The 16,437-nt window shown below is 37.4% G+C and overlaps 1 protein-coding gene across 3 annotated transcripts in view; it reads left to right on the top strand.

Annotated features, from left to right (window-relative positions):
- Positions 1-16,437, top strand: part of RSBN1L (round spermatid basic protein 1 like) — a 52,907-nt gene that overhangs the window by 23,275 nt on the left and 13,195 nt on the right. For 2 of the 3 annotated variants that reach the window (XM_075490884.1, XM_075490876.1), the window contains 2 exons: positions 5,567-5,827; positions 6,146-6,210. In XM_075490884.1, coding sequence (XP_075346999.1) covers positions 5,567-5,827; positions 6,146-6,210 — 326 coding nt within the window. Of the gene's footprint in view, positions 1-5,566; positions 6,211-16,437 lie in introns of all 3 variants that reach the window. The other variant, XM_075490866.1, reaches the window with a different exon arrangement.

Genomic DNA, 16,437 nt, shown 5'->3' with positions numbered 1-16,437 from the left:
TAAACTGGCTGCAGCCATCGGGACCACCCCCACTGGTGGTTACTGCTTATGTGGGGGGGGCGGGGGGAGCACACCACCATATTAGCCTGCATCAAGCACTGCGCTGCTGCTGCCAAATCTTGCTTAAAACAAAGCTAGTTTGGGTATCTCAGTCCTACAGTGTTTGGATCTTTACTTAGCCTTTTGGATTGCTTGCTTGTGTTTTCACCAAGTTCTGTATGTCTGCTGTGAGGCAACTTGATTAATGCCCTAGGGAGACATTGAAGGCAGCTGTTCTTTTTTGGTGTCCGTTAGCCAAGTGTCAAAGCAGTGTTACTGGTTTTGGAAGAGGCAGCACATTTTGCTTTAAAATGTTTTGATATATGCAGCAGAGGAGTGAGTGAATGAGTGTGTTTCTGCTCTTCTCTACAGCTAATCCAAAAGAAGAATAAGATGAAAGTACTTTATTGGGCATTGCTGATAGCAATCCCAGTATTTCAGCAAACTAATTCCTTTTGCTATTGAAGTCTTCGTAACTTCTGAGCAGCTTTAAACACCTACTTCAGAGTGGATGTTTGAAATTCAGCAGAGCAGAAGCCTTAGGCTAGAAACGTGCCTCCTCCTTATTCTGTGAAATTCTGTTCAAGCTTTGCTGAGAAATACTACTTCTAGAAATCACTTTTCCATTTCTTGTTTGTATTCCTCAGGAAAACTTTGGCTGTATGCTAAAATAATTGAACACAAATATTCTAAAGTTGGGCATATTTTTTACCCTTAAAATTTCAGCCTTGTTCAGTGCTTGGGATGGACAGATGAAGGTGTGGTGGGCAGCGTAGCTAAGCAGATGAAGTGGTTTGCTGCCACTGATGAAGGGTGGGTTCTGCTACTCCTCATTGCCTGCTATCTGTGGTCTCCATGCTCTAGTTCCTGTCTGACAATGCCGTGAACCAATTCTGTTCATTCATCTAGCAGCAAAGGGAATAGTTTTCTGCTGAGCCATTAAGTTGAGCCAGTTTACTGTGCACTCAGGTGAGCATCAGTTGGTACCAGGAATGGTGTAGGACTGTGTGCCAGGAGCAGTGGCAGAGGAGAGTGGGGAGTTGGACTCTACCCATCTGTGGCAGTGAGCTCTCAGATTGCTCAGCTGTATCATATATCCACATTTGAAGGCTGAACAAATAATTATGAATTTAACATTTTTCCAGTCTTTCAGTGTTCAGTGTAATATTATAACATAAATATCATTTTCTCTATGAAATAGTGTCCGAAGTATCTAAAAATAATTTTTAAGTATGTAATTTGCTGCCAGTGTGAAAATGAAGTAGAGTTCTTGACAGATTTTTGTGTTCTGTATGCAGTAGCATAAGCTTGTGTGAATCCGAAGAAGGCTAAAAACATCTAATCAGTTTTTGAAGTCATGTTATCTTTCAATTTCTGCTTGAAGTGCTTTTTGAGAACTAAGTTTTACTCTGTTTGGTATGTAAATTTTTTTTTTTAAGTCTTTAATTCTAGTAATGTTTTGAAAAAATCCTATTTGGAATCCCCTCTCTCTTCTGATGTCTTTTTACCTTTTTTTTTTCGTCTCCAGTGGCATCAGTAGCTCAGACCCTTGAAGGAGGGATTCATATTTTGTCTCCCAAGGATAGACACTCCCCAGTTTGACACCCGCCCCCCCCCCCCCCCCCCCCCCCGCCCTTCCCAGTTGCAAGTAGCGGTTCAGGGGTCTCTGCTACTTCCCATTGTAGATCTTCTGGTGTTTTTTTGTTATACAGCCGTTTGTTCCTTCAGTGATTGTTGCTCTCTTGGTTTCTAGGTGTTTCAGAATTAAAAATTGCTTCAGTTCTATCTCTCTTGGTATATAGAGATCCAAAAACTTCTGTGGAAGAGAAGACAGTTGTGTTCAGAGACGAGAGGCTGCTAGCAAATATTTATTTGGTTCCAAATTGTGTGCATCATTTTTGCAACTTCTCATGATTTGGGAAAGCATATACTGATGAACTTTAATACTTGATATCTGTGTAAATGGCATAACCCTTGTAGTCTGTGATCAAAAGTAAAAACAGTCTATATTATTAAAATATTTGTATTTAAAGCTGAATAGAAAACTTCTTTTCATGCTGGAAGGAAAACTGTGTTGGATACCAGAAAAAGAATTATTTTTATCCTGTGGTTAAGAGCTTTTTTTCCCCTTCTGAAGGTTTCACAGACATGGTGTGAAAACACAGAGAATGATAAATGTTCTTCACTTTAAAAATGTCTTGGCATAATCAGTCTTAAGAAGGTTTTGTGTACTTACGTAGGTGTATACCAAGTTAACTAAAACATATTTTTACAACTGGTTTTGAGCGCAAACCTTTTTGGATATGTTTACGTGAACTTTGCATAATTTGACACTGATTTACATTCTATCTGATTTTAATTGTGTATGTTACATTGGGGTTTTTTTTTGTTGTTTCTGTCTTAAAAGCACCACTGCTTTTGAGACGATGGCTTTGCTCTTTTGAGTGCTGTTTACTGAGGATTAGAATAGAATAGTTTGGTTGGCAGGGACCTACAACGATCATCTAGTCCAACTGCTTGACTGCTTCAGGGCTGACCAAAAGTTAAAGCATCTTGTTAAGGGTATTGTCTAAATGCCTCTTAAACACTGACAGGCTTGGGGCACCGACCACCTCTCTAGGAAGCCTGTTTTGTAGTTTAGTATTTTTGTAACATTAAAAGTGGGGTTTTGGGTTTTGTGTGTGTTTGCTTTGTTTTGTTTATTTGGTTTTTTTTTTTGCATAGCTGCATCTGTGAACTACATTAAGTAATCGATTAAAAAACCAGCCACCACATATTACAGGAGGAGTCGAATGAAATTGATTGTTAGACAGTAAAACTTCTCAAAAGATATAACCAAAGGTAGGGAATGGGATGGATGGAAAGGGGGAATCAGATAATCTTTCTTCTCGTATTGTAGAAACAGAAGTCAACAATTTTTGACGTAGTTTTGCACAGATACAGATTCATACCAATCTCTTATGTAAGTACTTTACATTTTAAGTAGTAATAATGGAATGTAATTTAATAGGTGGCTGTTCAGCAAGGTTGTATGGATGCTGATCTTCAGTTGTCTTAAGGTTTTCTTTGATTATAGACATGCTAAAGTATGAGAGAGCAATTTGGCTCTTGCCATAGCAAATAGCTTCTTGCTTTAAACTTAGAAGTTGTTGTATTTGTTGCCAGTTGTATTACTGCTGATGGTACCCCAACGAATATAAATTTCTATCCTTTCCCTGCTGTGCATGAAGTCTTACGTCTGGGTGACTAGTCCCTACAAAAATCTGAGCTCCATTTGAGACCAAGTACAGGGGGTTGACAGGTCACCCCTGCTTCCCCCTGCCTCACCTTGCTGCAGCATTCAGTGCTGTAATTCCATATTTTCTATATTCAAACTAATATAATATCTGGAAATGTTTGACAACTTCATGATATGTCAGTATAGCAATGAATTTTCATGTTTACACAATTTTAAAATGGTAAGTTAAAGCATTTTTAAGAGTTTGAAATACCCGTAGGCTCTTGGATGCTCTCTAGTTGTGTATTCCTGCAGTCAGGAGGAGGTAAAAAACTGTCTGTTCTGTAGTCCATATTTTGAGGTTTGGATTGAAATTTCTAAGCCTATAATGTGGAACTTCCCACTGTCATAAACCATTTCTTTGTTTTTATTCCCCCCCGAATGGAACTGGTGCTGTAATGACACCATTACAGTACCCCAGAATGTGAGCAGTAGGTGATTTTTGTCAGGTGATGACATTTCACTCAAGTACCCTAGCACCCCCAATGAACTATTTTCAGTACTCCTCTAAGGTTGAGGTAGTTGTTTGTACACATGTTGCTGCTCTTTCTGGTCTTTCCGTTTTTCCAAGGTTTAAAAGACTCTTGTGGCAGAAGGAAGATCTTAACAAAGAAGTGGTGAACATTGCATCTACCAGATGAAGTAGTCCTGTTGCAGAGGCCCACGCTGGTTTTACATTAAATTTCAGCCTAATGAAAGGACAGATTTTCATGAGGATACTGTGCCTTTTGGCAGTTGAACTTGGTTAGCTAGAAGTGAAATTGTGCTCGTACAGTATGCTATGTTAAATCTGATTTAGAGTGAAGGGAGTCTTTGTAGCTCTTAACTGTGTGGATTAGGTTAAGAAATCCTAGAACCCACTTCCTCATTTGGGCTAAGTAAGAAATGAGTGACCTCAGGGCACTTCTTCCCCGCTCCAAGATGATAAAATAGAAGCTAGAGAGATAACTAACTTGCCTGCCTCCACTTCAGAAATCCCAGAGGTAGGTAGCTGCTGTCACAAACCTCGAGAGGCTCAGAGGCAAGTGTCTTAATTGCTTGTTCTTCTTTCCAGTATCTGTACCTTCCATATCCAAACCTCTTAATTATCAGCAAGAATGTGTGATTCCATGCACCAACAGTTGTGATTTTTTTTTTTTTTTTTAAGGACTCCTGTGAATTACTTAGGCTGAGGATTGCAATCTGAAAATAGTCTACTACAGCATAGTAATAGAGACTGGCTAACTCTTGTGAATTTGAGATTACTTAGAAATTGTGTGTTTCATTGCAAGACTAAACTTCTGTGTCTGAACCTGCTGACCTTGAATCGCTTGTTGTGAATATAATTTTGAGCTGTAACATGCCTGGTAATTTGATTTATCAAATTGTGAAATGACTTCAACTGCTAGACTTTAGGGCGGTGTAGAGACAGAAGGTTTTTTTTTTTTTTGGATACCGTGTTTATTACTTGCAAAAAAACCCCCCAAGAGTACTTGAAGAAAAACCCTTTAAAACAAGGAAGAATGTTTACCTTGGGAATCACTTGAACGCGTTATCCCCAAATGAGTGCTTTTGGCTTTAGGCCATTACAGTTTGTTTTCAGTTCAGCTTGCATATTATATAAACTTGAAGCTAGTTTCTGTTTTGTGAGGTTTTGGTTTCTGGTGGCTGGTTGTTTGGGGTTTTCTTGGGGTTTTTTTTTGTTTGTGGTGGTGATTTGTTTTGTTTAAATTATTTTTTTTTTTAAAGAAGTATGGGATCAGTTTTTATGTTTCCACACGTATTTCAACAAAGTTTATTTAGTTCTGGAAGAATGGTCATGTAAAGCCATCTGACAAGGTAGGTTCTGGCAGTGGCATCTTGTGAACAGCTTGCTGATGATGGCTGATATTCATTGACCGTTTATAGACCCCTTGTTTCGCAATGTTTGTTGACAGCTGTCATGTAATGTCTCTGAACTTTCTGGTATAGTAATTGCTGATGACCGGTTAAAGTGCATGATTAAGGATTGTGACTCATCATGAAAACAGCCTTAGGAAACTTGGTTTTTTGTGATTTCCTCCCTCTTTCCCCCAGCTTATTTGTCAGTCACAATGTGAACGTGGCAGGTGTCTCTTACTACTCATTTTCAGAAGATACACATTGTGACCCTTGGTATTGGTCTCTGGTCTTTGTGTGCCATGGTGAGGGTTTTGGTAACTTTGAATCCTGGTCTTTAAATGCATATTTTGTATGTGAAGATACTTAGGAGATCTTTTTTCCTCTGAACAGGTGGGAAGGAGAAACCAAAAACCAATGCAGAAGAGCTACAGATTAAAAAAGTTAAGAAGAAAAAGAAAAAGAAACATAAAGAGAACGAGAAGAGGAAGCGCCCAAAAATGTACAGCAAATCCATTCAGACCATCTGCTCAGGATTGGTTTCTGATATTGAGGATCAGGAAGCCAAAGGCATCATAGATGATCATCTTAAGGATTTCAATGGGAAAAATATGGATCCCAAGAAGGACTGTGAGTCCAAGATACCAGAGAACAGTGAGTTTCCATTTGTCTCGTTAAAGGAGCCACGGGTTCAAAATAAACTCAAAAGGTTGGACACATTGGAGTTCAAACAGCTGATTCATATTGAGCACCAGCCTAACGGAGGTGCATCAGTTATCCATGCCTACAGTAATGAACTCTCCCACTTATCTCCTGTGGAGATGGAGAGATTTGCAGAAGAGTTTGTGGGTCTGGTTTTTAGTGAAAATGAAAACTGTGCAGCTTACTATGTAATGGGTATTGTTCATGGGGCAGCTACTTATTTACCTGACTTTTTAGACTACTTTTCGTTTAATTTTCCCAATTCACCAGTGAAAATGGAGATTTTGGGAAAGAAAGATATAGAGACAACGACTATGTCAAATTTTCATGCTCAGGTAAGAGGTTATACATTTTACTTTCTAAAGTCATATAATGGTTTCAAACAACTGTGAATGGGGTTTTTTTTTAGAATACAGTTACTATTAGCTGTGCCGTATGGATGACGCAGAAGACTAGAAACAAGGGAATTCTTTAAGTAATAAGTTAGTTCTGCAATATTAAAGATAAGGAACCTATTAACTGAGACATAAAGTGGGATTTTAGGGGGGAGGGGGCGTGTTTGCATGCATGTGTATGCGTAGGTTTCTTTGGATTTGTTTCTGTAGCTGAAGCTTAACCATGAGTTTTGGAGGGGTAAAATGATTCAGCTGCAGCTATCTGGACATCTGAACTGTAGTTTATCTGTATGAACTTCTTGATAAAACAGAAATGCTTTAATACCTTAGAACTAGGTTATACATAAAACCTGTGTAGGGCACAGTTAATTAGTTGCATTTGTAGTTTGAGCCTTCTAAATCCATCCTTAAAGGAGAACTTAATGGTGGTTAACATTGCTACTAATTTGGTCCTCACCCCTTTGTATTTCCCCCCAGTTAGTTTTATTCTTTTGAAAGCTGTTATGTGGCAAAATGGCAGGCAGCTTTTGAATGTCGTCTTTTTAATTATTTTCTTTTTTTTTTTTTAATTTTCTGGAGACAAATGACTGTATAATCTCTTAACAACAGCTACTGATTAAACATCACTTCTGCTATTTATTAACTTGCTGTGGAAGATGCATTACTGTTGCATATAAATTATTTATATTTCAGGTCTTTTAAGTTCAGGGGAAAAAAAAAAAATTCTAACTTTCTTAAATTGCCACCTTAGTGATGAGGGTATTTTGTAAAGCCCATACAGATAATCTGAAACAATGTATGAAGAAACTCAATCCTGTTTTTCATTATATCAACTTCAGGTCAGAGTTGCCTGTTTAACTCCCTGTTTGTGAATTTAGATGTTGTATAGAACACCTTTAAACTATTTTAGTCTTCACTTTTTAGACAATTATGAAGAGTTCAAGTGAAAGTTATACTGTCATCTTTTTGATGAAAAACATGCTTTTTTCCTTCAGCTACATAAACATTTGCATGGAACACTATTGCATGTATTGACAAATTTCAGGTGTGTGTTATCCACAAGGATATGCAGAACTGAAGTGTTGCTGCAAGAGAGCGTTTACAGGGCTGGTTAAGAAAACATCCACTGCTATGGAATATGAATATTCTGTGAAATATATTCCCTATTTTTTTTCAGTATGTAAACTGAATCATTACTTTACTATTAAAAATCACAGAACATATTATGGGCAGCTACCCAGAGCTGCTCTGTCTTAGGTAATTTTATATTAAAAAAAAGCTGGATCTGTCCTTGTAAGTATGTTCTTATATCCAGCCTGTTGTCTTGGGCAGCATTGAATGCAAGCATAGCTGTGTGCTAGTATCTGCCCTGAAGAACTAGTTAAGAAAAGCCAAAATCTTATTTTTGTGAATTACAATGGAATTATTTTACTGAAAGGATGGATTAACTTGGTATTATAATGGTTATCATCAGTATCTGTAGTTAAATCAGTCCTCTGGTCACTGGGGTTGAGATCGTGATTTCCCATTTTTCTGTAAGTGAAGGAGGAACAGAGATGAAAGAAGCCAAACTGTATTATTATAGCATTTAACTGGTCAACTTCATAGTCTGTCTTCTAACCTATATTTTACTTGGCTGGAGGTTTAGTTCTGTTATCTTCGTTTCCTTTTATTTCTCTCTGTTTTTCAGTTAGTTTTCATAGCATTTTTAACACTTGTCAGAGTTTGGTTGCTTGACAGAAAACTCTTGGCTCCTTGTAGTTTTGCTAACAAAGGATGTAGTGTGTGTATAGATAACGTACACAGGCATACACCAGACTTACTCAGATCGTCTTCTGCACAGCATCTCTGTTTCCTGGAATATTTAAGTCAGTGTCTTGGTTGCCTAGCTATTGATTCTATTTTTCCTTATTTCATTATTTTTTTGTCTTATTCTGGCTGCTTATTTTGTCTTATTCAAGTGATCTGCTGCAGTGGAAAGATTTTGTTAGCCTCATTTTCTGCTTTCTGACTGGGGCCAGCATCAAGGATGTCTAGGAAGGAGTATGAGAGTTTAGTAGTCATGGTGATACTATGTCAGAGTGCTCATCCTCCAATGATATGACAGGACCTTTTTGAATCTGAGAGTTGTGAATTTCATGGTTTTACCCTTCCGCTGTATTTTGTGTGTGTGTGTGTGAATTTGATTCATTAGTATCAGTTACCTCTCTCTTTTTCAGTTTTCTGCCTCTACCTTCCTCTATAAAAGGTACTAAATGATTGTGTAACTTGTTACCCTTTGTGCAGATAGATAATACTGTCCTGTCTTGTTGAGTTCTTTGTGGATCTTTTAAAGGGATTCTAATGTGCTGTTGCAGTATATTTCAATGAAACTTTAAATGTAGTTTTCTGTTCCTACATTGCAAAAGCTCTGTGCTGCTGTGTTCCCTGTTGTCCTGAGCTGCCTGAGCAATGTTGCCTAGCCATTGTTGTGTAATCTCAGTTGAGAGGTGAGTTGTTTTCTGATGTCTAAGTAGGAACTTCGTTTTATCAAGTTGTCTTTAAGTATCTATCTCAACCTTCTTTAGCCTTAAGAAACTTGGGTATTGCTTTGTGAATTTTAACTAAAACACTGAAATGAGGCTCGCTTTAGTACATGAGGCTCGTTGTTTTTGAGAACTCGTAGCACATGTAATCATTCTGACAAACTAAGTATTTAAAAAGATCTAAAAAAGTATTAAAAAAAAATAAAAAGGAGGGATGAGCTAAGCCTGAAATGGAAGGTGGTATAGAATATTTTATCAGAGTTTTTATTTCTCAAGTTGATTCTTTCAGTACTACTCAATAAACTCCCACCTCCTGTTTTGTGGCACATGAGGGCTTGTGGTTTTAAGTAATGCATGTTTTCAAGTCACTGAGTTCTGTGGTAAGAGGCAGATTCCACAGTAAATTCTGTTGGCGAGATCAAAACTGTTGGAGTCCTCCTAAGTCTACCTGGAAAGTCTGCATCTCTCAAGTAATTTACTTAGTTTTCACAATTGTAGAGTTGAAAATGAACTCTACAATATAGAGTTCCCAATATACCTGTGTCAGACAGAAGTAATATAGTTTCACTTGTTAGGAGATTAGAAGTGGGCAGAAGCTTGAGAGAATAGTTAGAGCAGGCACAGGAGAGAGGAGTTTGTGTTGGAACTGGTTCTGTCTCATCAGAATTAGCTTTTAAATTTTGGGGAGAGAGGAATTGGGGAGTTTTTAATCACCTAGCTTGGGCCCATGTTTAAGTACTCCTTAATTCTTAAAATTTTTTAGGTTAGTGGAGAACTGTCTGTAAGGCTTAGTCAGACTGTTTCCATAATTGGGCAAAATGGAATTAGTCTGGGTATCTTTGTAGCCAGTAAGTCACTCTTTCAGGCAGTGGAAAGTTGTCCGCTGTAGGTACATCCCTGGGCTCCATCATTTGGGTAGATGGCAACAGCTGCATCAGTTACCTGATAGCTATGAATCTTACTTGTGAGGTTCTTATGAGGGTTTCAAAGAATGTAAATAATCAGCTTTTGCCACCTACTTGCAGCTGACATCACTTCAGTTAAGCTATTTAGTGCTGTTGAGGCAAATGCCTCTAGTATTTTGAGCCCATTGCTGTGTCCTCATGATGGGCAAGTGTAAATTTTTATTGCCTCACTGAAACCCCAAAGCGCACACTTCATGTTTAACCATAACAGTGCTTAGTGGATTGATTTCACTGTGCTTTAGTTTTGTCCTAGAGGCAACTTTTTAGTACAGGTGAAGTAGAATGCTGAGCAATACCCAACAATTCCTGTGCTTCAAGACAAGATTGACTATTTTAAAGCCATATCTGACAAATGCTTGTCTGATGTGTTTGCTGGAGATCTCTAGGTGATTCCACACTTCCCAAAGAAATCTGAAAAAATCTTTTTTTTTTCTTGTTTCTCCTCTTAGTCCTCCTGCCAGTCCTTTTATCCTGATATTTAGTGCACAAGGCAGACAGTTTATGCCTTTTTTTTTTTTCAGTGTTCTCTGTATTTGAAGATTGCTTAACAGCTCGTTTTTTTTCCATTTGAGTTATTTCAGTCTACCATTACATGCTGTATTCTTACCAGTCTCTACTGCTCTCCCCTTATGCTCTCTTCAGTCGTCCTTATCTTTCTTAAAATGCAGTACTGAAAATGGACAGTGTCTGCCTGGTGTATTGTTGTCAAGGAGCACGAGAAGATTGCTTCAAGTGTCTGGCAAATTATTGCTCTTTGTTATCTATTTCTGCCTTTTTCAGAGGAGTTTGTGATCTGCTGTAGCAGTAGCCTCCTGCTAAATGAGTCACTCCCTTTTTCATGTTTATGCAGTTAATTATATATGTCTGTGTGTAGTTGTTTGCTGTTATTCAAATTGAATTATATCCTGTGTATTCAGATCCCTTCTCCAGTTTATCAAAGACCTTGTCAGTTATGATCCTTTCCTGTAGTAGACTTGCAGCTTTGTGTTACCTGCAGGTTTCATAAGCATACATTGTGTTCAAAGGAGAGATCCTTGCTGTGTGCCACAAAATTGGTCATTTCATATTGATAGTTATGTGAACAGAGACGAATGAAAGCTGCCCACTGTTTGTTGTTACTAGACCATGTTTCTGTAGCAGTTTTGAGAACATCATGCAAATGTCAAGGTGTGTACTGGTCCTCTGGAAAAGCCTATCCTGCATAGACAGAAAGGTTAGTCTGACTTGATTGGTGGGGTGGTTTTTTTGTTTTTTTTTTTTTGACATGTCCATCTTTACTAGCTTTACTGTCTTAATTTCTAGGTGGTTAAGACAGGAGTGTCTAACTTCTTTCTGGAAATTGAAACCTAGGCTAAATGGTCTCTAACTCTTCTGTGTCTTGCTTCTCTTGATGCCTGTTTCTTTAAGGTGGTATGCTTATCCTCTTCCAGCTTTGAAGAATCTGTTTGGTGTTTTTGAGTTCTCATTGATTTATTAAAGCTTTGTTTCTTTTTATCTTGCTGCCTTCGTACTGTAGAGTATGTGAGGACACTTATTAAGCCTATTCAGTTTAGGAAAAGTCACTTGTATTTTACACTGCTCAGTGTGCAGTTAGACAAATTGTCAGAGCCAATCTAGCACCTGTTGCTGCTAAAAGAGAATGTCCTCTTTGCTTCTTTCCTCCCAGTTGTGTGTTCTTGTGCCAAGCTGTGGTGCTTCTCGAACTGGTGAGCCAGTTTGTTTTGTTAATCCAGCAGAAAACTTAACCTTCTCCTGAGTGATTGGTTTTATCACTGAGTTAGCAAATTATATTGGTTTACTATCCCAGAGGTAGCTCAAGGATGAGTGCAGGACTACACAATCAGCCCCATTCCACAACAGCAGGCAGTTTGCATCTTCAGAGAAATAATTTTTGTTGGTTTCTTTTCGCAGTCTGAAGTAACTTACTCCATGTTGCCTACGTTAACTGTGATGGACACTGGATATTCAGATAGTGTAAAGAAGAATAGAAGTATTTTAGAGGAAGAAATGCAATAGTAATGATAGTTCATGTTTGTGTTATGACCTTTCAAATGAGTGGTGGTCCTCTCTTCTTAAAGTTCTGGACACAGAGCTTTTCACTCCAGTTCTCTTTCAGCCCCTCTTAATATTATCTTCTCTTTGCTGTTCTCCTTGTTTAGCTTTTAAAAGTTTATCTTTTGCAGAGAGGTTTTTGCTGTTTACTCCTCTTCTAATTTGTGAAATCCTGCTTGAAAATATTTGTTCTTCTAGTATTTGAGGGGAATTGCTGAAAATATTTTTCTTTAAAGAAAATTTGAAATAATTGGTTAGTGTTTCATTTTCTTATTAAAGATTTGTACAGTGTCTGTTTCCATATATTGTGTTATTTTCCTGTGTTCTGGAAAGAATTCTTTATATTGGAACTATGTGTCTCTTCAGTTGTGTTTCAGTAGCTTTCAGTAGAATTTTGCTTTCAATAGAATTCGCTCCTTGCTTTTAAGCTTTTTGAATGTTTGGTTGGTTATTAAAAAGTTTTAACGGTTTTTAGCAACTGCTTGCTGTTACACAACTTCCCCAAAGTATAGCCTCCCCCCACACTTTTTTTTTTTCCCTTTCTGGATGATGAAAAATTGAATTTTAGCTCTGTTAAAGCATATATATTGCCCTGTTCTTTTTTGTCAGATAATCCGTAAGACTATGTGTAAGAGACTGTTCTGATAGATGATGGCAGCCTATTGTCTTCCAAGCAAAAGAAGTTTTCACTTATTGAATATCATTGAACAAAGAATCAGTTCACGTGGAATGACATTAGAAATCTGCAACACATGCTCATTTGTTTTCCACTTGGAAAATAGTTACCTTTCCAGATTGCTTCTTGACAGTTTCAGCCAATAAATATGAAATGACATATGTATGTTGCTCTCTTTGTTCACTTATTCTGTATTAACAAAAACCAAACCTAAACAAAACCCTAGGGGTTTGTACTGGCAGCTTGGACAGGATCTGAGACTGAACCTTGTCATAGATCTTCCCGAGTTACAAAAGTGTTCACAAGATCATTTTCCATGAAGATATCTAATTGCTGCTGTTCTTAAATTACTATTTTTTTTTAAATTCTTTATCGACTGCTTCACTGTGTTTGTGTCACCAGAATTCAGAATAATAGGTCATCTTGCTTTTGAAAATGTCTGTCCATCTGTCATATTATTTGAGGATATCAGCTGCAAGGTGAAACATGTGAAGTGATAAACTACAGTGCTAAAAGGACACTGGTGGAGCTATACTGCAGTAAAAATCTTGGGATTGTGTTTCCAGAAACTTCCAATTGGGAAATGGTGTATTTGTTGAAATTAAAGCTTTAATGATAATGGATCACCTTTGAGTAATCCTAGAACTGTTGAGGCATCTTATTCTGATACCAAAACCCTGATTTAAAAAAAAAAAAAAAAGGTAGTATGAAGTACATGTGGTTTAAAAAGAAAAAGTAGCCAAGTAGATTTGCAAGTATTTTTAAATTCAGAGGGATTTTGATGAATATTTGTTCAGTGAAATTTTGATGCTTCAGTACTGGCTCCCATTTGGAGCTGAAATATATGTAAGCATTTAAGGATTTGAAAAGAGTTGGCAAGGAACAGAATACCTTTTGGGCACTTTTTCAAAATGTACCAAATAAGAAAGAATACTACATTGCCTCTTCATGACTATGGTGTTTGAGATAACAGATTTAGAAGAATAACAGTGAATGTGAAGCTGGAGGTTTCCAATTTTAAGATACAAATGTGTAAGTGCATTGCTTGTGCACTTGCGTAGTGAACTGGAAACTCATTATTCCCTCTGATCTGTCAGCATATTTTTTATGGTGATTTAATGTTTTTTGTTGGTCTCTGGTGGGGCTTTCTTTGTGGGTTTCTTGAAATTATTTTGGGTTCAGTGGGTTTGTATTTTTTTTTTTTTGTTCTGTGAGGACTGCTTTTCCAGACTTCCTGGTTTTAAAGTTGAAAAACTGAAAGAAATGTAAACCTTTAAATTTCTCACAGGAAAATGTTAGAACTTCAACTGAAAAAAAAAAAAAAAAATCCCCTACTATATTAAAAATAGGAATTCAGCTGTGACTTGCCCCAGTTTACGTTTTTTTTAATTAATATCTTGAAATGCTTGGTTTCTGTGGACTGTTCCTTCTAGTTTGTGTCGTCTTCAAACAGAAAATGGAAACATCTTTAACATATAGTGTCTAAAATGTTTCCTATTTGTAGGATGATAATGCTCAAATATATTGTTGTCAGTATTTATATATCTATCTATTTATCTATCTATCTATATATATTCAGATTTAGTCTTCAGATTCTTTTAGACACCAAGGTGTTTATGCCAAAATATTTGCTTTTTAGAACTCCTTACTTAAAACTGAGCAGGTTAAGTTACACTAAAAAATCAGCTGATGCCATACTAGTCACAGAACCAGATAATTCTCAAGTTTACTAATTCTAAATTCAGTGGTGGTTTTACTGTCATAATTTTCCATTACCTTGATGCAAGAGAATGACACAGTCTCCTTTTGTGTGTTTTTTTAGGTGACATACTTCAAACTTAAGCTACATGAGAAGAAAGAAGTTAGGCTATCTCGTATTTATTCAGTTATATGTTTCTATCTATTTTACCTGTCTGTTGTATTATACTGCATCTAATCGGTGATTTTTTTTGTGTGTGTATGTGTATTGATTCTGGTCATGTTGACCACATGCTAGAAGAACTGCATGTCATGGATTCCTTCTTTTATTCTGGGTTTAGATTGTTCCAGCTATTTATTTGAGCAAATTCGTAACATTCTAAAAACAGTCACACTGTAACCTGTAAAATTACATTCAGGAAGATTACCTTATAAAAGGTGTATAATATTTGATGTGTGGTCAGTGCATAATTTAATGTATAGAATTTGATGAAAAAGTACTGGTTTTAGTACATCAGCGTTGTTTTTGTGAGTTTAGAACTATATAGAGGAATCTTTCTCTCTTCCTATGAACAAACCAGCTATGGGATACTGACAGTAAAAGGAAAGGAAAATGTTGCTGTTATCTAATATTCCATAGATTATATTTATTTTGTTGTTGTCTTTAAGAGGATTAATTTTACTTTAGTCATTGGTCAAACATCAATGGAAGGTTTTTGGTGTTTCCACACTATTACTTAGTAGAAGTCTGATTTTGGAGTGAGTGAAAAATAATTTTGTTTGCTAGCTAGTCCTTCCCTCTAAGAAAGACCTCACCTTTTTGCATATGTTTTTCTAATTCTTTAGCCTAATCTAAGATAGTGTCATTTACATAGCAACCCCTGACCTAAGTCTAGAGTTTAGGATGCTATAACCCAGTCCATGGAAGAGATGAGATAGGAGTCACTTTTCACTGCCAACAGCTGCCTCCTCTTCCAGACTGCCTCTTGTTCTTTCTGGCCAGGCATTAGTCTTTATGGCCTACGTCTTTGTTTAATTCTTATTTATATAATTTTCTAAAATAAATGAATAAATTCTTCAGGTAATTTGTGGATTAAAATCAGACCTGTTCCTTAAGCTGGCTCCCTGTCCACCTTTGGAAGACCTAATGCTAGCAGGAGAGAAGGGAAGAAGAGACAGCAGATCTTTCTCTTTCATCACCATCACCAGCACGGATTTATTTTCCATTTATACTGGGTCTGGATGGCTTAGAGTTAGTTTTCTTCCTAGCAGCCTATTATGGGGTTGTGTTTTGGATTTGTGACTAAAACTGTTGATAACACACTGGTGTCTTGGCTGGTGTTGAGCAGTGCTTGCACAGTGTCAAGGCTTTCTCTTTTTCCCTGTTCTGGATCCCCTGGTGAGTAGGCTGGGGTGGGCAAGAAGTTGGGAGGGGGCATGGCTGGGACAGCTAACCCAAACTGAATGGCAGGGATATTCCATGTCATATAACATCATGCTCAGCAATAAAAAACTGAGGGGGCCGGTGGGGGGTGTTGGTCTGGAAGGTAGCTATTGCTCGGAGACTTGGCTGGGCGTCAGTCTGCTTGTGGGAGACAGTGAGTGGTGAAAAACACCACTTGGTGTTTTTTCCTCTTTTCTTCACTTATTAAACTGTCTTTATCTGGACTTATGCGTTTCCTTGCCTTTCCTGTTCTCTCCCATGCCTCTCACCATTGCTAGGGGGTGAGTGAGCAAGGGGCTGTAAGGTACTTAGCTGCTGCCTGGGGTTAACCCACCACAGAGTTCTTAAACGCTCAAACATTTCATTCTGTGTATTTGCAATGATACAACTCAGAATATGGTCCCAGAAGAAACTGCTCATAATTTGTAACTTTGACATTATCTTAGCATTATTTTTGGTATTTCACCTCTCCCAAGCTGGATCTTGAAAAGCAATCTGTTCTTCCTGGTGAATGAGGGAACATAATCGATCAGGAGAGCTAGGAGTGAATTGGGATGGACAAATAATGCTTAAAAAAAGTTGAGTTGATCTTTCAGTTTTAACTTTCAGTGACATAGTCTTTTTGGGAATATATAAGAAATTTCTTAATTGATCCACCTTAAGGATTATGTTGCACTTAAACACTTTTTTACTTTATGCTTCACTACCAGCACCTAGTGGTACATAAGCCAGATGGGTGAGTTGATCAGCTGAAAGCTTCACAGCCTCTCCTAACTTCACTTCAGTTAGTATTTTTTGGGGGAAGTT

Source organism: Mycteria americana, chromosome 1 (assembly GCF_035582795.1).
Source record: "Mycteria americana isolate JAX WOST 10 ecotype Jacksonville Zoo and Gardens chromosome 1, USCA_MyAme_1.0, whole genome shotgun sequence".
NCBI classification, from domain to species: Eukaryota; Metazoa; Chordata; class Aves; order Ciconiiformes; family Ciconiidae; genus Mycteria; species Mycteria americana.
The sequence above is the reverse complement of the archived record's forward strand: the minus strand, read 5'-3'. Positions and strand labels throughout refer to the sequence as shown.